Source organism: Sebastes fasciatus, chromosome 23, assembly GCF_043250625.1.
Source record: "Sebastes fasciatus isolate fSebFas1 chromosome 23, fSebFas1.pri, whole genome shotgun sequence".
In the NCBI taxonomy this organism is placed as follows: Eukaryota; Metazoa; Chordata; class Actinopteri; order Perciformes; family Sebastidae; genus Sebastes; species Sebastes fasciatus.
In genome coordinates this window covers 2,765,169-2,789,299 of record NC_133817.1, presented here as the reverse complement: position 1 = coordinate 2,789,299, position 24,131 = coordinate 2,765,169, and the positions used below count along the sequence as shown (strand labels likewise).

The 24,131-nt window shown below is 43.7% G+C and overlaps 1 protein-coding gene across 6 annotated transcripts in view; it reads right to left on the bottom strand.

Moving 5' to 3' along the window:
- Positions 1–498: 498 nt before the first annotated feature.
- Positions 499–24,131, bottom strand: part of dennd5b (DENN/MADD domain containing 5B) — a 57,975-nt gene continuing 34,342 nt past the window's right edge. For 2 of the 6 annotated variants that reach the window (XM_074625039.1, XM_074625043.1), the window contains 20 exons: positions 18,263–18,450; positions 14,423–15,025; positions 14,013–14,244; positions 10,320–10,470; positions 10,084–10,174; positions 9,607–9,717; positions 8,655–8,786; positions 8,233–8,385; positions 8,035–8,116; positions 7,801–7,882; positions 7,550–7,678; positions 7,322–7,443; positions 5,607–5,752; positions 4,380–4,421; positions 3,821–3,939; positions 3,075–3,262; positions 2,764–2,846; positions 2,068–2,194; positions 1,710–1,884; positions 499–898 (listed from right to left, as the gene is read on the bottom strand). In XM_074625039.1, the coding sequence (XP_074481140.1) occupies positions 715–898; positions 1,710–1,884; positions 2,068–2,194; positions 2,764–2,846; positions 3,075–3,262; positions 3,821–3,939; positions 4,380–4,421; positions 5,607–5,752; positions 7,322–7,443; positions 7,550–7,678; positions 7,801–7,882; positions 8,035–8,116; positions 8,233–8,385; positions 8,655–8,786; positions 9,607–9,717; positions 10,084–10,174; positions 10,320–10,470; positions 14,013–14,244; positions 14,423–15,025; positions 18,263–18,450 (3,140 nt within the window). In that variant the 3' untranslated portion in view covers positions 499–714. The remainder of the gene's footprint in view (positions 899–1,709; positions 1,885–2,067; positions 2,195–2,763; positions 2,847–3,074; positions 3,263–3,820; positions 3,940–4,379; positions 4,422–5,606; positions 5,753–7,321; positions 7,444–7,549; positions 7,679–7,800; positions 7,883–8,034; positions 8,117–8,232; positions 8,386–8,654; positions 8,787–9,606; positions 9,718–10,083; positions 10,175–10,319; positions 10,471–14,012; positions 14,245–14,422; positions 15,026–18,262; positions 18,451–24,131) is intronic. The other 4 variants (XM_074625042.1, XM_074625041.1, XM_074625038.1 and 1 more) reach the window with 3 other exon arrangements.

The window sequence follows — 24,131 nt, the reverse complement described above, 5'->3', positions numbered from 1 at the left end:
TCAACTTGCAGAAACTTCAGTTCGCTGTTAAATTACATTAGCATTACACATTGGTGTGTTTTAAAGAATAAGTCTGGTGATATTTTATATTTGTGGCCATCATGGTGCCACTAATACAGCTCATAGCACCAAATGTGGATTAATCCACCGCTAAAAATAGTCCCCAACAAATGCACTGTATCCTCCCGTTTGATTAAAAACTTTTAGGAAATTACTGAGCTTTAAAAATAAATAAATAAACCTATATAATTGTGAGGTGTTATTAAAGATTTACCTCCTCGGTAGGAACCAATGGGCTTAGATCTGAGAGAAAAAAAAGTATTGAGACACTAACGCATTGTTGGCTCATGAAATTTGTTATCAATAAGAAAAAAGTAAAATACAAGCTTTACGTTTCTTCAAGTAGATTTTGAGTTTGCTGAAAGAAAGTGTAACGAGTGGCTGCCTGGAAACCTGAAACGAACGGTATGTTTTGGAAAATTGTACACAGTAATGTCAAGTAATTGGGATTTGTAGTTCATGAAGTAGAACATGATGAAGCACTGGCTGTAATGGAATTAAAAAGGGTCTTTCAGAGTGGGGTAATAATACTGCATCCAAAGCCCCGACCTCTCAACGTGAAGCAGTGGAACCTTTTTTTTTGCTTTGGTAACCAAGAGTCTCTTCCCGTTTTCATTTCTTGTCCCTCACTTCGTCCTCCTTCCTCTCGTGGGGCTAGAGGTCGATGCCTTTGACCAGCGAGGCTTCCAGTGTGATGGGGAAGTCGTGGAGCGTCTCCAGGACTCCGATGAGGGCGTTGACGGTGGTGCGGTCTCTGAGCAGGGCTGTGTCCTCATACATCCGCAGGATCACCGGACACTCCACCAGCAGGGGGAGCCACTGAGGCAGCAGCCGGTCTCTGCAGAACAAGCAGTATGATGATGTTTCTACATTGGTGACACCTGTACTATGACTTTTATACATTTTTTCAACATGCTTTACTATGACTTTTTTTTTAATAAAATTTTTGAAATACTATAGTATGATTTTTTTTCATGAAATATACGACATACTATACTATGACTTTTTATAATTTTTTTCATCATGCTACTATGACTTTTTTTTCGACATGCTATACTATGACTTTTCACTGTGCAATATCATATTTCCACCTGTGCAATTGGGTTAATAACTGTTTATTGTCAATGCTGTATATACTGTTACAATTTTGAATATTCCCCTTATTTATTTTGTTCCTATTTTTATATTTCCTTCCATTTGAATTGTTCATATTTTATATGTCTGTCTACTTTTGTTTTGTATCTCGATTTGTCTTTACTGCTTCTTCTTGTTTGTGCACTATCCCCTTTGCTGCTGTACACTGTACATTTCCCCACTGTGAGACTAATAAAGGAATATCTGATCTTATATCTCTTATCTTTTCTTTTTTCTTCATACCATACTATGACTTTTTATTCAAAAATAATTTCGACATACTATACTGTGACTTTTTTTCCATAAAATTTTCTAAATTCCTATGATGTTTTTTTCATAAAATATACAACATACCATACTATGATTTTTTTTCAAAAAAAAAATTCGACATGCTATAATATGACATTTTTTATAAATGTTTTCATCATACTATACCATGACTTTTATATTAATTTTTTCGACATGCTATACTATGAATTTTTTTTGACAGCAGTGTTCTCTGTTTTGAATCTGACCTGGCTCCGAGGCAGACCAGCAGCTGGAACTTCCCATCCTTCCCGATGTTCCTGGGGGTGGAGTTGATGGCGTTGACGTAGCGACAGAGTGATTGACAGGTCATTCCCAGGGGCTCCGCGGTCTCCTGAAGGTCTCCCATCTGGTCAGCTGACTCCATGTAGGCAACAGCCTTCTCTGCAGAGGGAGAGGAGGACATGTTTCCTTCCACACTGTGTATACCAACCAGCTGAACTGTCTTAATAAATACATTTGATTTTAAAATCTCGGAATTTCTGATCAAAATGAATACATGAATGCACGTACAAATTAAATAGTTCATGAAATCAGCAGCAGATGGCGCTGTCCCTCCAAACTCACCCACAAAGTCCCACACAAACACAGTCTTCTGGAAGAGCCGGGCAGACTTGAAGCCGTGATGGAAGAACTGTTCCAGAGCTGCCACCAAGCTGCTCTCTCCACACAGCAGGACGGTCAGGCTGCCTCTCTGCACACAGACAACAATCAATACATGAGAAGGGAAATCACACATTGTCTCCTCTTTACATAAACTCTACTTCAATAATGGTATTTAAAATAACGCTAACAAAGAAAATCTGAGAGGAGACGACACATCTGACAAAAACTGTTGATGCCACAAATCTTTACATCGTCCTGCAGGATTCAAGGTCTTGCAGTGCGGAGGAGAGAACATCCTGCAGGATTCAAGGTCTTGCAGTGCGGAGGAGAGAACATCCTGCAGCTCTTAGAATAGAAACAGTGTTGTTGTCGGGTTCAAGGCCTCTTTCAGGGCTCTCCACTCTTTACTCTTTCTCTCTCCATCACTCCTCTGACGGAGGGCACTTAAAGCGTGGCCTGAGCCGTACTGTAGGACTTGGCCATTAGACCAGCACTTTACTGACTAAAACATAATGAACCCTCAGTTTCAGAGAGAATCAAATCCACACAGTGTCTAGTGTTGTGAAAGATTCAGAGAAAGTAAAGCTAACACAAAAGAAAAAACGAGTTCATTCATTATTTATTCAGACACCACAAAGGATGAGATCAGTCACTAACCTCTTTCTCTGGCTTGTGGAAGTGTTTGCAGATGTTGTTCACAGCCTCCCCGGTGGCCTCTTGGATTTGGGCTGAAGTCGGTTCTGGAATCAAGAAAACAGCTACATTAATATATGATTAATATATATATTATATATAAGCACAGAGAACGTCTCTGACGTTATGAGCGTCACCTAACTGCTAGATTATACTATTAACGGGATGATGATGTCCCTGACTGTTCAGTGTTCATTTCTCCTCTCTACTATTTAAGTGGGTCTACAGATGTGAGTATTTAGATCTGATCCCCTTCCATCTTGACAGATACTGACTGTAGCCTCGTCCGGACAGCGACGTGATGCTGATGCGTCTGGTCTGGGATGGCGAGCGCTGCAGCGGGGGTGTACGGCAGCCTCTCCCAGAATCCTCCTCTCCGCTGGGCACCGCCAGCTCACCGATCAGGACCCTCTCCAGACTGCCGTCGTCCACGCCCTTACCGAGCCACCGACCGCACGGAAACCTGCAGACAACAGAGAGCAGAGGGGTTTAGACCAGCGGTCAGCAACCTTTACTATCAAAAAAAATAAAAAATCTGTCAGGAGCCGCAAAACATGTGATCATTGTGATGAAGGTAACACAGTTTATAGTCTTAAGTATATAGTATATAAGTCTAACCTTTACGAGAAAAAAGTCGTGATATTACGATAATAAAGTCATAACTTTACGAGAAAAAAAGTCGTGATATTACGATAATAAAGTCATAACTTTACGAGAAGAAAAGTCGGAATATTACGAAAATAAAGTCATAACTTTACGAAAAAAAAAGTCGGAATATTACGAAAATAAAGTCATAACTTTACGAAAAAAAAAGAAAATAACATGTAAAATTACTAGACTAAAGCCACGACACCTCCTTTTTTTCTGGAGCTTTTAACCACATCTCACAGACTTCATCAACAAATGGTCAGTTGATTCAACTGTCGTGATGATGAAATGCATTTTTGGATGACAGAAAAAAAGAACTTCTAGAATGACATTCCCGTCAGCGTCCTGCTAAAAACACACAACCTGCGCTCACCTGTAGGTGTGTCCTGTGATCTCATTGCGCACCATGACGCAGTCCACCAGCCACTTCGCCAGGAGGCCGGCGTTATCATGACCCAGCTGCACCGTGGTCAGCTTCCCCAGGTTCTGACACTAAACACAGACACACACAGCGAAGAGTTAATGTAAAGCATTTCAATTAATATCATCCTGCAATATCAAATCATACTTTATTAGCTTTATCAGTGCACCTCATCTGATGTACAAAGAACTGTTTCTACTGCTGCCGTCCTCCCGTGATCATAAACTACTACCTACTGCCACACTGATTATATTTCACTGTCTTTAATAGAGTGAATAGATCTTAGTAGTTTTAAGCAGTGTTAATAATTACAGTTCAGGCATGAAATATAATACAGAGCAGCATTTAGATCCAAGGGTGAGACTGAAGCTGAATTAAAGGTGGTGAAAACCAGCTATGACCCAATCCAAACTACACATGACAACGATGCCTACAGTACAGGGGGAACAGGCAACAGGACAGGTGGAGGTAATGGGAGATGGATGAAAGGGAGCAGGGGCTTTCCTCTAACCTTGAACAAGGCGGAGATGTGCGTATGAGCCCTGAAAGCAGACTGAGGGAGACGGAAACACTTGTTAACACACAATGGATGGACAAATCAAAAATGGTGGTGGCGTGGCGATCTCAGAACCACAAACATCATCAAACGTCATGCAAACAGAATAATAACAACATCACACCTCCGTCAACAACATGCAGATGGACAGACGTGCAGCGTGAGGAGGACAGCAGGCGGTATGTCGTCCCCATTGGGACTGGGTTTATGTCTCTAGGGGAGGAGGGCTGTAAAGTCTCTGTAAATAGACTCGTTTAATCGTTTCAGCACTCTAATTATATATTTAAGTCCTCATCAACAACAAGGGCGGGGCATGCCTTCGCCGTAGTAGGAAAAAAATAACGACCGGGCTCTGCACTAGTATATACTATAAAATATAGTGTATATTTAGAGCAGGGGTCAGCAACCTTTACTATCTAAAGAGACGTTTTAGGCAAAAAAATATATCTGGAGCCTCAAAACATGTGATCATTGTGATGAAGGTAACACAGTTTATAGTCTAAGTATATAGTATATAAGTCTAATGCAGTGAGGGCCAAAGAGACAATGTACTACGGAGTATTAGGGCCACATTGAGGGAAAAAACATCTGAGATTTACACAATAAAGTCATAACTTTACGAGAAAAAAAGAAAACACGTAAAATTACTACTTTATAATATTACAACTTTATTCTCGAAATCTCAGATGTATTTTTTTCCTCAACGTGGCCCTAATACTCCGTCGTACCGTCGTACCATAGAACTACAACAATGATAAATAAAAATGAAAATGTAAACAAAAAACAGTTAATCATTTACATTTTTAAAAATCCACAGGGAGCCACTGGAGAGGAGCTGAAGAGACGCAGGTTGCTGACCCCTGACCTATGACATCACAAGTTTGAGTTTTAGCACTCTAGTTTTTGGATTTGGGAGAAAGTTGTTCATGTTTACTAATATTTTTTGGACTGTCTTAGACCAGAGGAATAACATGTATGAATTTTGAAAATGAGCGTAGTTCCCCTTTAAACAAGTAAAACTGTATCTGCTTTAATGTCCATGCTGCCAGCATGCAGAGTGAGATGATGTCACAGTGACAGAGTGAGGAGGTAAACACAGAGTGGACAACATCAACCCCAAACTGCACTCAGAGTGACTGACAGACGGTGTGCTCGTGAGAGGTCAAAGGTCACACTACTCACATCGAAGGTCATCTCCAGGACGTTCTTGGGGATCTGCATGACGCCCGAGTCTCCCAGCTCTCCTGACACGCACACCCAGGGGTTGGAGGTGGTCATGGCGTTGCTCAGCTTCTTGATGGGGATGATGACGACTCGATACGGGATCACTGCAGGCGGGGGGGGCGAAATAACCACGTTAGCGCCAGAGACGAGAAATACGAACACTGTGACGCGCTAATTAGACTCTAACTGGGTCAATTTCATGATAAAATTACATATTCAGGGTAAACACACTGCAGCAGGAAGGAAACAGAACAACTGATCAGATAGGACAGAGGCTTTAAAGCATCACCTGAACAGTGTGTGTTCATTTATCTGAATCTTTGATTAAACTGTACGTACATCCTCATGGTTTATTCATACTAACAGCTCAGCCAGCCATTGATCCACATTCATCCATCTAGCAGCCGACATTAACCAAATAACTCAGAGCAGGAAGAGGAAATGTATACAGTCAGGCTTTCGATATTTCACAGATGGGAGGCGGTGGTTTATAGACGCCTGCTGGAGTCAGTGAGGCTACTTTACATCTATTAAAAAGCAACTGTGCTGGAAAAATATAGAACAAAAAACACATTTGATAATGTTTTAATGTTTGTGAAGGCACAGATAAGAGATCAGCACATGTCTGCAGAACAGTGCAAAAGGTCTATGTGACTTCTTTTTCTGTAGGGTGGTTCATCATGACCAGGGGTCAGCGACCTTTACTGTCCAAAGAGCCGCTTTAGGCAACAACAAAAAAAATCTGTCTGGTGCCGCAAAACTTTTGATCATTGTGATGAAGGTAACTCAGTTTATAGTCTAAGTATATAGTATATAAGTCTAATGCAGTGAGGGCCAAAGAGACAATGTACTACGGAGTATTAGGGCCACATTGAGGGAAAAAACATCTGAGATTTACAGAATAAAGTCAGAATATGACGAGAAAAAAGTCATAACTTTACGAGAAAAAAAGTTGTTATATTACGAGAATAAAATCAAAACTTTACAAGAAAAAAGTCATAATATTACGAGAAAAAAGTCGTAACTTTACAGGAATAAAGTCATAACTTTACGAGAAAAAAAGTCGTAATATTACGAGAAAAAAGTCGTAACTTTACGAGAAAAAAGTCGTAACTTTTACGAGAAAAAAGTTGTAACTTTTACGAGAAAAAAGTCGTAACTTTACGAGAAAAAAGTCGTAACTTTACGAGAAAAATGTCATAACTTTATGAGCAAAAAAGTCGTAACATTACGAGAATAAAGTTATAACTACGAGAAAAAAGTCGTAACTTTACGAGAAAAAAACAAAACTTTATTCTCATAATATTATGACGTTATTCTCGAAATCTCAGATTTTTTTTTCTTCTCAATGTGGCCCTAATACTCCGTCGTACCGTCGTACCATAGACCTACAACAATGATGAATAAAAATGAAAATGTAAACAAAAAAACAATTATTTATTTCCATTTTTAAAAATCCACAGGGAGCCACTGGAGAGGAGCTGAAGAGACGCAGGTTACTGACACCTGATCATGACCAATCAGAACGCTCCACATGGTAACCAATCATAATGTTCCAGCGAGCAGGCGTCGGTGTTGTGATGATGTTTGAATCTTAGCAGTGAACATAACAGTGAAGCTTAACTAGGATCGAACAGAGGTCAGAGGTCGTGTGCGGCTGAGGGAGAACTCACTGATGGTGGTGAAAACGCTGGTGAAGCAGAAGTAGTCGACGGTGTTGAGAGAGAGCAGGTGGAAGAGGAACTGCTCCTTCTCCTCCTCGCAGCGCAGGAAGGCGTAACGTTTGTACAGCTTCCTGTAGACAGCATGGCACAGCACAGGTCAGGTCAGGTTCAAAGATACCAAAACATCACACTTATCACGAAGGCGTATCATATGAGGGCGTATCAGGGTGTGCTCACTTGGTTAAGGCTTGTCGGGACAGCAGCTGTTTGAGGTGTTGAGAGAGCAGCTTCTTCTCCAGGGACAGGCGGATCCAGGCTCTGGCTCGTCCCACGTCTGTCTTTATCTCGGACATATTCTGGATGTGCCTGAGGAGACGGACAGAGTGGAAGGGACAGAAGACAGATGGATGAAAGCTCATAAACCCTCATCACTCTGATGTTCAGTGACTCTCAGGAGTTGAGAGATGAACTACCGTAGCAGGATGTACCTCATATCCTGTATGAGAGACACGCGTAGAGACGGCATCGCTATGGAACAGTCAGACTTCCTCCTCTCAGGAACATGTGACACTGTTGAAGAGAAACACAGGATAGGATTTTTTACAATCAAACAAATGTGTGTTAGACAATGCAGGACAGACAGTGTGTGTGTGTGTGTGTGTGTGTGTGTGTGTGTGTGTGTGTGTGTGTGTGTGTGTGTGTGTGTGTGTGTGTGTGTGTACCTGGTGACTCTGCCTGCTGCTGCTCCAGCTTCTCCTCTCGGGCCTGGTAGTGCAGCTGATGGGACCACAAGGCCGACTTCCCCTGAGAGGCCAGAGAAGCGTGATGTCAGAGAACCAAAATCCAAGGCAACCAGGCAATAAACTGTTTGTGTGTTTGTGTGTGTGTGTGCGTGTTGGTGTGTGTGTGCGCGCTCTGACCTGTTTGACCTGCAGTCCGTGACTCCAGATCCTCTCCAGCAGGTCACACAGACTGGCGATCAGAGTGTTCTCCTCCAGTCCGGTGATGTTGGCCTCACCGTGGCCCAGCTCCACCGCCTCCCGGCCCATCTTCTCCACCAGCATACGCTTGGTCTGAACACACACAAACACACACACACAGTTAGAACAATCAATGGGAATATCAAGAGGGGCAGTTATGCTATATATATATTTTTTGCATCATCACCAGATGGGAATTCTTAGTCAGATGTTCCCAAAACTTGATGGAAAGACGTCTAATGTTAATGCAACATGAGGAATAATCTCTGTCTTGCATCATTGCATCATTCATGAGTGTGTGTGTGTGTGTGTGTGACTGAGGTAGGGTGTCAGGAGGTCAGTGAATGGTTTGTATGTTTCACCTTCATGCGACACTCCTTGAGCAGCCCCTCCACAAACTTCCAGTTGGTCTGGGCGATGACGGCCGGAGACAGATCGGACAGTTTGGGCTGCCGGAGGTTCTTCCCCAGGCTGCGGGCCTCCTGCATGTATTTCTGAGGATCAGACAGGACCAGTTAGTGAGCTCTGGAGAACTGACCTAACCCAGTACAGTAAATTAAGAGAATTGCTTCATCTGTTTTTAATGCACACACGATGACAGGTCCGTCTGACACAGACAGCTTTATCTGCTTTCAATGTGAAAATCCAACACTTCAGAGGGTTTATGTGAGTTAGGAGGAAAGGGTGTGACGTAGGAGAGGAGTGTTGGGAGGTGAGCTGGGTTCCCACTGAAGCCATAACTGAAGCCACCGCTTTTCCACAATCTTCCATTTCTCAGAGTTCTTCCTTGAAATAAGAACTTTCCACCTGCTCTGCTTTGGTAAGGTAAAGAAACAGGCTTTCAACGATGTAAGATACAATGCCAATTAGCGTTGTAACAACAGAGAAATAATCGACCAAACTTTGTTTTCCGAGTTCAATTACAAGATTGTAAACTTCAGTTAACAGTGATCATAAGTTCGGCAGCATTAAATCACAGCGTAGGCGATCACAGAGAGCAGGAGGAGACTGAACGGAGGTTTTTTTTCTGCAGTAGCAGTTAAGTTTTTATTGGTAGAGGTGGAGTCCGCCTACCTGAGCACTGGGGATGACAGGAAAACAATGCATGCATGTAATCCAGTGTCATTTCATCTCTTTAATATCAGCCTCACTGTTTATGGTTCAGAGAGCTGGATTATACTGATACATCCCACCGCTGCTGCTTCAGTGAGACTGTAAGGTGGAGGTACGGGTGGAGGTACGGGTGGAGGTGGAGGTAGAGGTGGAGGGGTCTGAAAGAGGAAGTCCAACAACACAGGCAGCTCCTCCACATACCAGGCAGGACGCAGAGGCAGATTTTTTAGGCGGTTTGATAGGCGGAGGGGACGCTTTGTCCCACTCCCAAAACGCCATGGAGTTCTGCAGGACCAGACAGCCCTCCACCTGCTGAGGAGGAGGACGAGGACGAGGACGAGGACGAGGACGAGGACGAGGAGGAAGAAGAGGGGTACGAGCCGACCCCCACAGGACACACGAGCAGACAGGAGAGGACGGGAACAAAAAGAGAAGAATGGAAAAGATAACAGAAGGCAGCATGCACATGAAGTCTTCAAAAAAAGGAGGACAAAGAAAGGAGGACAAAGAAAGAAAGCTCAAACAGAAAAACAGTTACAGGACAAAAACAAACAGAAGTATGACGCCATGAGACGGACAGAGAAAATAAAGACATGCTCGTAGACTAGATAACGTTAGAGAGAACAGAGAGGAAGGAGAGGGCAGGTTGTGTGTCGGTTGTTAGGGAGGTTTCTCTACCTCTTTCAGGTCGTTGTCGAGGCCCAGATGCTCCGTTTGTTGTCGATGACGGTCTTTCCTTCGCTGAGTTGTTGCCGTCCTGTGAGACCACCTGCAGTTCACACAACGTGGAATTAGACTACACATATTTTAACCTCTTCCACTCTCGCAGTCTTGGGCAATCCTGGATACGTAAAATTCAAATCATCATCATCATCATATGCGGATTTCAAGTGACAAGGTGGAAGCCGACTCACTTGTTGTTGGTCGGCCCCGTGTTGAGCACGTCGGCCTGCAGTTTGGGGAAGAATCCCTGCTCGTATTTGCCCTGACCGATCTTCATGTCCAGCAGGTGCGGGTGGATGGCGGTGTGGTCGATCTTCATCAGCCGCTGCTCGATGGCCTGAGCTGTAGGGGAGACATTCAATACAAAACATTTATGTTTTGATCGACTTGAATAAGATCATGGATCAAGAGGAGGCACAACTGAATGTAGACATGTGGAGGAGTCTAGTTACAGTCATAGTGTTAAAGGGAATTTGACACTGTATCGTATATACACACGTTAACAGTTGTATAATGTCTTCTGTAGTGTTTAGTAGTAATGTTACTGCAGTCCATGTAATCACAGAAAGTCATTGCACTGAAAAACCTAAAGGATAATTACATTATCCACGACTTGGGTCTTAGTTTTGTCCGTCTTTTCTATCAGTTTATGATAACATTGTACTCACCAATGAGACCAAAGCAACATCACTAAACCTTTCACATGGTAAAACTATGAACCAAACGTTGTTCCCAGATCTCAGCAACTCGGCAAGTACAACGAACGACGTCCAAAATGACAATGAGAGCACACTTTTCAGATGCATTGTGGGAATGCAGCTGAAGAGACAGCTATGTAAACAAAAGCTGACAAACATGAACTATGACAAATTACTCCCCCTGATGCACACACACACACACACACACACACATACACACACACATCTCCTACTGGAGCCTAATGAAGCAAACATAATGTGCTCTGACAGCTGCTCATTTGCAGAGAAGAAAAAAACCCTGGCTTCAAAACAAGTTGTTTTATATAATAAATCACAGAGGAAGTATGCCGTCCTCTCATCTCTCTCTCTCTCTCTCTCTGTCTGTCTGACCCATTCATTACTCCCTCTCTTACCCACAAACACACTCAGACTCTTCTCTCTGTGTCCTTCACCTGCTTTTTATCTTATCCAACTCTGCAACTGCTTGTTGTTAAACCGTCCGTGTCATGCTGCCCTGCTCGGGCGCTGAACTTGTTTTGTGTGTGACTGAACTCCAAAGACAGGAGCTCCAGAAGTGAGCAGTGAGCGAGGGCACCGGAGCGAGACACCTCGGGGGGAGGAAGGGAAGGCAGGCGGAGGGAGAGGCTGCCTATTGTCTGGGTAATTGGGTACCTGCATGCACCATCGCCCACAAATAAGCTCACCATCTGCAGTTAAAGCTTTACATCGCTCGGCCCATTAGTGTGAAACAGTGTGGGTCAAAGCAGGCGACATGCATGCACACACACACACACACACACACACACACACACACACACACCAGAAGAATGCAGGGAAGTACTCTGATCATTCTCATAGAGGAGGAGGAAGATAACGATCTGAGGTATAAAACGCTGCAAAGCGGATATCGAGCCAAAACTTAAAGTCGATACAATCACACGGCTGTTTTGAATCATCCTAATATCTGTCTGATATATTATCATATAAAAGCTTATAAAGCAATTTCAGTATGAATTCATATTCCTGTGGTTCAGTCAACACTGAAATGTTTCAGGGGGACATATATTAATTGTGGAAATACACCTTGTAACACTATATGTATATATATATAGTTAAATAACTAGTTTAACATTTTGACAAATATGCTTATTTGCTTTCTTTCCAAGAGCGAGATTAAAAAAATAAATATCAATCTAGTGTCAGGAGGTTAAAGTTGAACTAATCCCAATTTCATAAATTTGTCATGGGGGTATAAAAAGTTTACTTTTTTATGCAGTCAGAACTGTTGGATTTGTATTTGCATTCATCACAGTCACTATAACATCCAACATCTGTAATGCAAATTTTCATATCTGCAGTAGACACTCCAAGACCCCCAAGGAGTAGGACAAAGTTAACCATGTTCCTTTAGAGAATCTCAGGGCCTCACAGCTAGCAGACTTTGTCACCATCAGCATTAAAACAGTGACCCGACAGTTTTGTCTTCTGACAGATGACCTCTGTAAACAACAGATGGCTGAAGAACTCGTTATGTCTTGTGATGCTCTGTTGTCTGTGAAGCACTATTTTTCCATGACTCTGCACTTATCTGTGTGTTATGTATTAGTGTGTATAAAAGCCTGACTATTCTTATGTTCTGTGCTCGTGATTCCATCTGCAGATGCTTTTTATTAAATTTCCCTGTGACCTTGGCTTGTGTCTTGTTTTAACAGAAACTGCCACCACAGATTATAGCACTACTTTGAGAGGACACATCTCTTTGCAAATTAACTAAAGTATTGACCGAGTTAATCTTTGCATGGAAACTATTAATTAAAAATCGATGCAGTGTTTTTAAGAATCGATACAAAACGTACAATCACGATATTTAATATTTAATTTTTTCTATTTTTTCTTACACCCCTATTTAGTGTGGTGCAACTTATTTTAATCTAGTGATCTGTAAATCTCCACTTAGTAAACACGTACAGTATGTCATAGCCAGGTCAACTTTAAATTGATCAACAGTTAGTGCAACCTGCTCCAGCTCTGAGATTTTCATTTAAATAAATATCTGTTAAGTCACCATCTATCTCTGAATAAGATAACACAGTGGTGATTGAGCATGTGACCCACTGATGAAAGCCCTTTATATTTACGAACTGGGTGTCTCTGGCCGAATTCCCGGGAAAAATCACAAGTGGCGCTCAGTGTTTGGATCTCTGGGAACTGAGATCCCAAAACACACCTGCAGTCACCGCTTATCATCATGGGCGCCGCCAAGACAATGAAACGAAGATCTCTGAGATTGTAACGCTAATTAGAGTCATGCACTCTTTCCCTGGTGATCCTTTTTCTATAAATACACAAGTAAACCTGTAATCCAGCTCTTTTCCAGTTTTAAGAACATCAGTAACCCACGAGCAGCCTCACAGATTCCCTGTTGGCCTCTATCAGTCTGAGTCAGTCCTGAGTCTGACCCTCACGCCTCACACTGCACATTCAGCACCAATTAAAGGCCTAACGAAGGGAAACCCAGGCAGCACTAATTGAGGAAATCAGGAAAAAAAAGACCTGACCAAACACTCTTGCAGTAAGACGGTGCTTGTGCTTATGAGAGAGAGAGCGAGAGAGAGAGAGAGAGAGAGAGAGTGATGGAGTGTTTGCTGTGTTGGGATGTAGAGAAATGAGAAGTGTGGTTTTTCTGGTCACTGGGGAGGGCCGAGCTGCTTCCAGATGGCAGGAGGGAAAGGAGGAGGAGGAGGAGGAGGAGGAGGAGGAGGAGGCAGAGTGGTTATGTGTGTTTTTAAATTGCATGGCACAGTGCAATCCTATCTGACCTCAGCTAATGGACCACTGGTATGCTTTGAAGGACCGACAAACATGTACAGCATGCTGACCAGTGAGCTCCTTTCTTGCCTCCAATTTAAACGTCCCTCCATGTTTCAAACCTTCAAGATACAAGATACAGCTCTACCTTCAACCCGCCTGGAATGCCAACAAGACATCGTGGATTTACAACATCCTGCAAACGGCAACAATCGAGATCCTTTTCTCCTAAACCAGACCACTTACACCAAACCACCTTTGACCCTTCAAGATCCCCTTAGACACTCAACATAAACAAGCCTCCACTATTGGTCATCATAAAGCATCCTAAGAGCCGTATAATAGCATTCATGAGTTGAAGCCCGACTCTGAGCTTACCGGACTCCTTGAGGATGGAGCACCTCTGGTAGCAGGAGGATCGGAGGCTGGGAGCGCGGACGTTGTAGAGGCGGGCCTTGTCGATGCGAGCGTCAAAGACGCGGAGCAGCGGCTCCTTCTCCTCCCACTGGGACATGATCTTGTTGTCGATGAAGGTGGCGAACATCTGCGTCTCGATGAAGTGGGAGAGGAAGGGCAGGTAGGGCTCCGGCTGGTCGGACAGGAACGAGGCCTGCAGAGATATATAAGGACTATATGTTAGCCAGAGCTGAAGCCTGTTCAGCTAAACTGAAGACAACACTGAACACTTGAATTACAATATGCTGAAAGGTTATTATGGAATTTGGATACCAAAAAGAAAGAAGTAATTTGTTCTGCCCTCTGTGTGTGTTCGTGCTTGATTTAGTCACCTTGTCAAAGTTGTGCATCTGCTCCCTGTTGGTGAGCCAGGACTCCAGGTCCGGGGCGCTCTGGATGACGAAGGCTTCGTAGTCTGCAAACATGGTGGTGAAGCGGCCGGCGAACACCTCCCTCAGCTGGACGTTCAGCTTGGCGTTCCTCAGCTCCTCCTCTTCGGCCGCCGACCGGCCCCCTTGCCCCTCGGTGACCTGAGCTTTCACTCCGGCCCTCAGGGCGTCCACGCGGGCCACCGTCACCCCGGTGCGTTTGGTCAGCGCCTGCAGTCTCTCCAGCGTGGCGTTGCCCTGCAGCAGCTCCAGCACGGCCAGCTCCTCCCTCGCGAGGTTGCCGTTACGCCCGTCGTCCTCCAGCTGCCGGAGAGCTACCGTCTTACGCTCCCTGCCGGGTGTGGAAGGGGTGCTGCCGGGAGCGCTGCCTGGAGCGCTGCCGGGACTGCTGCGGGTCCGTGGCGGGGCTCCTGTGTTTGCAGAAATGCCGAAGCTGAGCAGCACCTCGCTGAGCTCCTGGATGAACTCGGTCTTATTGGGGAACTGGGGAAAGTCCTCTGGAAGCTCGATGTAGTGGTTGTCAATGTCCACGAAACACAGGTTGGCCTGGGACAGGGGAATATGTTCATATTACAATATAGCTCAGGAATACACAATGATCCCTATAAGCTGATATTCAAATCTCTCCATCACAGACAGAAGATGACATTGACAGTAGAAACAGGCATAGTGTGGGGGTATTATCAGGTGGTTTTAGGAGGTATGATGGGGGAATGTAGGTCAGTGTGTGATTGATAACAGCACACTGTCGGAGATCAACCTAAATCTGATATAATGGAGTTAGCATCACACCCTCATATGGGATTATAGTAAGACCGGATAATACCCTAAACCACTCAGAACCACAGAAATAGGAATGCACTTACTACTGGACATACACCAGTGCCGGAAAGCACAGATATATAAATTCAAATTTAAAACAAGAGTGACAGAAAAGATTGATCCAGATTGGAATCTGAAGGTTAGAGCCAGAGACTGTATATAAGAAGTGGACGTCAGTAAGTAAGAGACGTCAGGGTTTATTTTACAACAATGACCCGCTAGCTGTACATTATATGGCCGATTATGGGCGAGTACTTTTCCTACAAACCTTCATACAATTTTAGTCCTCCAAAAACATTTTGTGAGGATTACAACTCGATCAGAGTCACACATCTCCTCTGCTCCTCTATTTCACAAACTCCAGATTCTTACTATTTATGATATCAATATTTCTCAAATATGTGTTTTTATTTCTAAGATATTCCTGAGCAGTTCAAGAACTATTTTAAAACAAATTCTCAGGTCCATTCTTACTCAACCCGTCAATCTCTAGATCTTCATCCTTCAGAAATGTCTCACTAGTAGAGGTACATTTTCAATAAGATTTAGAGGAACCAAATTATGGAGTAGCCTTTCACATCTATCAATAAACTGTTCATCTGTCAAATGTTTCAAAAGACAGTTAAAGGGTCATTTAATTGCTGTTTTGTAGTTGCTTTTCCCCATGTTGTCCATGTATCTGTTTTATTTTTATTTTTGTTTTCCACTCACAGTGTTGTTTGGTTACGATTGCCCAGAAGTCTTTGCAGATATTTAAATCAATATCCTCCTCTTAAACACTAACAATACACTTCCACACGCACACACACTTGTCTTTTTTTGATATATTTATTGTTATTGTTGTTATTATATATATATATATATCTTGTTCTAATATTATGTAGTTATATTATTTCTTTATATTAATCTTGTCTCTAGGTGGAGGCTTCAGATAAGCCCAGTGTTTTTTTTCCTGCCTCTTCCTGCACTTTTATATTATTTATTTATTTGTTGTTATGTTGTGTAGTCTTAAATTGTGCAAAATAAATAAAAAATAAACAATACTTATTGCTAACCATCAGGTTAGGACAGATATGAACTCTATCCATGGACTGTATATAAGAAGTGGACGTAGTCACCGTGACGTCACCCATTGGTTTGTGGACTACGGAGCACCTTGTAGCTGAGTGGTTACGTCCCAGGTTCGAGTCCAACCTTGGGACCTATGTTGCATGTCATACCCCTCTCTCTCTCTCCCCTGTTTCTACTTTGCCTCTACTCTGTCAAATAAAGGAACAATACCAGAATTCAAGCTAACTTATCACTTATTGTCTTCAGGAAGTTTGCCCTAGTTTGGATTTAAAGCCCAGTAGTAAAACTTCTATATGCACAAGGAGAGAAAAGAGGAGAACATGTAGCGAGGGGATGATAACAGAATCCACATCATCTTGTCTGCAACGCAAACAAAGTTATCATTTGACATCAAGTAAAAAAAAGCAGAAGAGCTGGATTGAAGTAGCGGGTTCAGAAAGGCAAACCTCGTCTGGCGTTTAATTCCCCAATTACATCCCTCGTTCCCTCTCTCTCTCTCTCTCATCGTGTCCTCTCTGCTTCGCTTTAAGCCATTCTTTCTTTCATCATCCGCCCATTTTCTAGGTCACAGACACTTCAAAGGCTCATTCAGAAAACACGGGGAGATTCACCAGTCTGTGCAGGCGGGGGGGTGAAGGGGACCCCTTTATCGGGGGAGGCGGGGGGAGGCATGCCAGGCTCGTGGGCACTCCGCGGCAGCATCCTGCGCTGGCTGGCTGGATAATTAGCATCCATACGGAATGGGCTGGATTAACGAGCGCTGGGAGTCGAGGGCGAAGGGGGGGGATGTAAGCGAAGCCGGAAGCTGGCGAGCCGGGATGTTCCGCTTTGTTAGGGGCCTTATCTCGCTTTAACACATGAACACACACATTAACTGTAACCCTGCTCTGGGCTGAACACTGGTTCAGATCCAGACCTCCTCTCTGGCTGACAAGTGTTGAAATAGAAAGAAGAATTCAGAGACCGATCCACTTCAGACTGCCGCTGCCTGGAGGTGAATTTGTAAACAAACAATAGGTAAATCCCTGTCCTATTGTGTGTGTGTGTGTGTGTGTGTGTTGTTTAGAACAGAGATGTGTTTTTTTGCAATTTCCTGTCTGTCTGAACAGGAGCCTGCTAGTCTGCCTGTGTGTGTGTGTGTGTGTGTGTGTGTGTGTGTGTGTGTGTGTGTGTGTGTGTGTGATGCTGTTGGCCTTGGACATTGTATTGTCAGCAGTAATGAGCACCGACTGCAAACTGCTGCAGCTTGTGCACACACACACACACACTTACAGTACTTGTTTTACTATACTTGTGGGCAGGGCCGCTGCTAGCCATTTGGGTGCTGTTCAATTAGTCACACACGTAACTCTTTGTCCACACAGGGAACGTCAAGAGTGCGTGGCGGCTGCCTCGCTGAACGGCTTCATGATTCACGCGTCGGGTGTTCAGACCAGGTGCGTTTCTGCTGCTGTCGGTCCTTTCTTTCTACGTAGAGTTTGCCTTTCATAACGGCCATTTCATTTCATTATAAATGTAATTTATATTTATTTTAGACAGAAAAAGATTAAGAAACGTGTGGTAATTTTGTAAATAATAGTAATAATCCACAATTAAAACCCCGTATTATATTAATTCATGGAGCTCTGCAAGTCACTGCATGTTCTACAACACTGTCCGGCACATATTTCAGAATAAAAGCCTTGTGTTAACAAATGAAGGAATTCTGTCCAGAGAAAAAAACACTTGAGGGCTTTTATTTTGAAATGAAATCAGGAAGTGTTGATTTAAAAATAAATCTTTCTTAGCCCCGGGATAACCTGAACGCCAGAGAAATTTCTCATTTCACACTTTTCTTTAACCTGAGTGAGGCTCGGCGGTAACCTATAGCATATAGTCTGGACTGCGTACCTCCTGAGGAAGCTCCAGTTTGGAGCGGTCGGCGCCGTCTTTGGACTGCAGGCCCATCAGGTAGGGGACAGGAGCGTCCAGGAAGTGGAGCAGAGAGGCCGGCAGGATGGGAACGTAGACGTGTTGCCACTGGAAGGGAAACAGCAGCGTGGTGATGCCCTCGGCCACCGTCATCAACCGCTGGTAGTCTGAGAGAAGGAGAGAGAATCATAATCATAATAATAATAATATAAAGGGAATAGATATACAAGCTCTCGATGGTTTCATCTTGCAGGAAATAATAACAAAGATGTGACAGAACAAGTCGGGAAGAAGCACTTTATCCCTGCGCTCCAGCCTGGGGACAGAAGAGGTGAGTAGTGGGACATTTTGATAGTTGTTTCTGGGGTTTCAAGCAAGGCTCTCCCCACCTGACTGGACGAACGCTTTCCCTCCGTGGGCTGCTGCTCCCGGCTTTCAAACCGGACACAACACGGCAGCTCATTTGGAAACTTTCTTCTCTTATTTCACGAAAATAGTTCACCGGAACGTGTTTCTGAAAACATTTGAGGCGAGAAATAATCCGCGCAGTTACTGAATCTGTCTTTATTTTGGATAGACAACGTTTATTTTAAAAGATTCTCGGGAGTTTCCAGAGGCGGCGAGTCGCGTCGCACGCCCCTGATTTGCATAAAGTAAACTAGACTCCAACTTTATGCAAATGAGGAACGGCCGTCGTGACACTCCGTCTCTCCAATCGCGCTACCAGAATGCATTGCACGGCTGCTTACATAGACAATGAATGGGAAGCCTGGAAAGGACGGAGCCTGTGGACACGTACTATAAGACGTGAAAGGTTTATGAAATACATATATACTATTTTTATTGGTATTGGTGTGCACCAGATGCTTTAATCAAGTGATTCAAATTGAATCCTAGAGTGAGTTGGGGGTTAAAAACGAGAGGAATTACATTCTGATGGATTCTTTTCAATCACATTTTCACGTGCGTGTGTGCGCGTGTGTGTGTATGTGTGTGTGTGTGAGAGCGAGAGAGAGAGAGAGAGAGAGAGAGAGAGAGAGAGTATTGCTCTGTTCCCTAAAGCAGATTAAGGCCAGCGGTTGCAGGCTGGCTTCAGTATTGAGTTCAGCAGCAGTTTCATCAGATGTTATTGTGACGGTCGGAGTGAAAAGCCTGCACGACCTCGAGGAAAGAAAAGAGGTAGAATAAAACATGATAGAGTCACACATCCCCTCCCCCCCCCTCTCTCTCTCTCATTTCATTTCACTCTGTCAGGTTCAGTCCTGTCTGTATGTGCACATATGGAATCTGTGCACTTTTCATTGGAAATGCATTAAGCTCTCCGGTACCTTCAGCACGGACCACAACGATTTATATTCAACAGGAGAAACCTGACGAGAGGCGGCTGCTCTGCTGGTTCACTTCCTGAGTGTGTGCATGTCTTATAAACACGCACACACTGTACAATGACTCTGACTCTGTATGAACAGCAGCTGAGTGGTACGATAAGGATACACACACACTAAATCTTTCTTTTTCCTTCATGTTCCTTTTGTTTACCAACCTTGCAAGTCTGTGATTCTTATTAGTAAAGGAACTAAATGGACCATCAGCAAGCTCAGCTATTTCTGGACCGAGTGTTTCCTCAGCTTCTCGTCACTTCTTGTAGGTAGAGAAGTTACTGCTGGATTCAAGAAACTGGGACAGTTGTTCTTATGCTGAAATCTTGCCAAATGGTTGATTGCACTAAATAGTGGTTACAAAAGCGACAGACGTAGTTTGACTTCAGGGTGTTTTGTTGTTTTTGACCGTCACCCTGACAACTCTAAACCGAACAGTGTTGATTCAGCAGAGAAGCCTTTTATCTAAATAAAGGCTGTTTACATCAATGCTTCCTCTAATGTGTACTGAAATGAAGATCAACATGTACAGTACTGTTATACCCTTTTTACACCGAGGGTTCAGCCAGCGTTGATTGTGTGTCTGAAAGGGTTGACCACCTCGGCTTCGCAACCGAGCTGAGCTGGAGCCTTGTTGTCTCTGAGCAGCTGTCAATCACTCGCGACCTCCGATCAAACGGTCAAACTAGGCAGCGCTGATCAAATATTAATCAATATTCTGTTACTGTAATGCCTATTTCTCTCCTCTAATGTTTTCAGAATCATCTTGTAGTGTACTGTTTAGCTGGAATGCTGGCCAACAAGACATCGTGGATTTACAACATCCTGCAAACAGCAACAATCGAGATCCCTTTTCTCCTAAACTAGACCACTTACCCACAACACCTTTGACCCTTCAAGATCCCCTTAGACACTTAACATAAACATCCCTCCACTATTTGTCATCATAAAGCACCCTAAGAGCCAGTCACCCACAGAGAAAAGCTGACACCAACTCTAATCCCACTGTGGACTCTCTAAATCTCTACTAAAACGTAGTTTGGAGTCGTCCAAGGACAATTAATATAGTGTATTAGTATGTGTTTGCTTTAGTTAGACTTCTATTCCGCTGCCTAGAAAGCTATGAAGTGTACCGTTAAAGCTGCAGCGGGTAGAGATGGAGCAAATATGATTAAAAAACAGGTCACTATATCCTGACAGTAGTGCATGAGACAGGTAATCTGTGTCCTCCGGTGCTCCTAATGGCATCAGCAAGATTTCTCAGACCGGAGAAAAACAACCAATCAGAGACGAGCTGGAGCCTTGCCGTCTCTGAGCAGCTGTCAATCACTCAAGAACTCTGATCAAACGGTCAAACTAGGCAGCGCTGATCAAATATGAATAAATAATCTGTTACTGTAATGCCTATTTCTCTCCTCAGATGTTTTAGAAACATCTTGTAGTGTACTGTTTAGCTGTAAAAATTTGAAAGTTTGTGACGCCCGCAGCCATGTTGAGATCAAGTTGAGGAAATACCAAGCACCGCCCACCAGCGGAGCACAGCCAATAGGAACGCTCTCTCTCTCTCTGAAATGACCTGTGATTGGTCAAAGTCTCCCGTCACGAGCTAGATTTTCTAAAGCCTGAAAACAGAGCCATGAGGAGGTGCAAAAGTCTAGTTTTCTTACAATATGCTGAAAGATTATTATGGAATTTTTGCCCAATGATGCCAAAAATAGACGGCTGAACCCCACTTTAACTTCAAAGTTTCCCTCTGGATGAATTGTTTTAACTTTGGTGACCCCACATTTTCATCTAGCGTCACTTTGTCCAATACCAAAGACCAAATAGCTGCAAAACTAATAACATTCCCATCAGTTAACTTTCCATTTCATTTGAACCACAACATGTTAACATCCATACAACTCAGAGAGAAGATATGCCAGTCAGAGAGTGTGTGCTCAAGTCTGAACAGGTTCAAAGCTTCTCCCTCTGTGGGAAACACAGTCTGACTGAAACACTTTCTTTTTTTTTGGTGCAACATCAAACTCTTTCCCCCCGTTCCCCTTACTCTTTCCCCCCGTTCCCCTTCACGCTCTCATCATCACACCAGGATAAGTTTAGCCTCAGCGTCTCAGCTGGCTTCATTAACACGTCGCTGTTACAACCTGACGTGTCTCCAAAAAGTGCTTCTCCTGAGCGATCTTCCTTCACACCTCATAAATTTCACCCTCTTTCCCTTTCCTCACAGTGAAAAACATCAAAGCCCACACACAGCGAGGCCTCTCGGGGAATAACGAGAGGATGATGAAGACAGACTCCGACAGTGACTGATTACATTTTCTCCTCTCGCTGAACTGAGTTGAACTAATTCATCATTTTTTGTTCCCTTTAGAAATAGCTACGGGTGTTCCCGATTCATCTCTGACAACGTTTGCTGCGTCGCACAAAGAAACTCCCTTTGACATATGACGAGCACCTGTGATAAGGCATGTGATCATTTAGAAAGAGGAACAAATCTGATACGGCGAGGCGTAGCGCTGCAGAAAGCCCCGGTACAGGCAGGGCTCAAGGGTGCTGCGAAACAGGACAGGACACGCCGAGTCATTGTGAAACTGGGACTGTGCATCAGCAACTGATAAACACAGGCAGCTCAGTCTCACAAGGGAAGAAGACGTGAGCTGTCTGTGGTGAACAGCTGACATTATGTGTTCAGCTGCACCATGATATAATAACAGAGTCAGAAAATGACTGTATGGAGGGAAGATTAGACAGAAAATGAAAAGGAAAGAGGATTAGAGAAGCATCTCGTCCCATGACAAATCACAGAATCACTAATGCTATGTGAAAACATTGGCCAACCACTGGTCAGCTGACCCGGGGAAAACACACAGAAAACCCCAAATGGTGCAAAACTAGACAACAAAATTGATTAAAATCAGTGATTCTCAAACTTTTATACGTGGTGTTAAAACCAACCATAAAAATAGTGTACCAGTGGCAGGTTTATATAATGTGGGTGAGCAGCTTCTATTAGCATTTACACACACATCAGTTGTCTCTGACTGCCTGCCAGGAATGTAAATGAACTACGCTGATTACCATATAATGATATCCCAGCATGTCCCGCCCCCTACCCCCCACTGTGCCCCATGATTGGAGGAGACACTCGCCTGTCACTCTCTATCTCCACCTGTGTGTGAGGGGAACAGGTAGGGGGGCTGATGAAGCCTCTATCTGTCTCGGTGTAATTACTTGCTGATTGATTAGGAGGAGCGTGGGAACATATGGTGCGGGGGCAGCGTCTCATTAACATCCAGAGAACGTTCTCCATCTTTTTATCCTGAACTGAACTGAACCCTTCCATCAGCTGCCTCCAGACAAACGATGCTCCCCATGCAGGGGGTGTTTTCCACACCTCATTACAAAGAAACGAGGGCTCATTTGGACGGACGTGTCACACAGTCAGAGCCGGCGACGGTGATTCCCCGATAAAAAAATTACGAACGACACGGGGGATGTTTTCAAGAGTGAGGTCGGGTTTTAAATCATTCCCCTCCAGGAGCGATTGCCTTTGACGCCGACAGTGATGAATAAAAAACTGAGACCCATTTTTCATCAAAGGATGACGGGATGAGAGAAGCAGGTCCACTGAGACCGCTTCAGTTAACATTTTTTAACACTGCTCTGCCTCAGATATCCCTAAATTTAGCAGATATACCGTCTTAATTCATGAGATGTCTGACCTGTTTTTTAATTTTTTTATATTTGACATTTTGGTGCTACGTGATCGTAGTGCTGAGACTGATATCAATCTGATGTCTCCGCATTAAAGTGGCGTTTTTTTGCTTTAACTTATCATTACGAAGTAAATGTTGATTGCACAATATAACAGCTATAGAACAATGACACTATCTGCATTTAGATTGGCTCCCTATATAAGCCTCGCTTCCACTACGCAATTCTGTCTGCCACCAGGTACGATCTTCCAGGTGAAAACGAAGGATCCTTTTACGGCACAAAGGAAGTGCGTCAAACCAAAACAGGAAGAGGATAGCGCTTTTGTTTTCCCCGGGTAGCTATCGGTAGCGATCCCCAGGTAGTGGAAATGGCGGACGGTGGAACAACCGGAGTAATCTGTATTGTAATAATACTGTGTGGTTAATGAAGTCTGGAAAAAACAAAAAGTGGAAAGTCTCCCCGACGTTGACGGAGGAGGCAAAGAAGGCGAAGAGGGAGAGTGATTAAAAACCAAGGTAAAACCAGACGGGCATTCTCCAAACTGACATTCTTTCTACTAGATCAGTAAGTAACAAAAGCTGAAGTGATTTTAGTTTTATACACTGTATAATACTGAAGTTATTGAATATTTTTATAGCATCTCTTTTCGGCGTTGCACTTTGTAGAAGGTCACTGACCACTCGTCGAGTTACTAACTTGAGAGAACAAATAAATACAAGGGGAGACGCCTTGCTTGTCAAAGCAGTCCC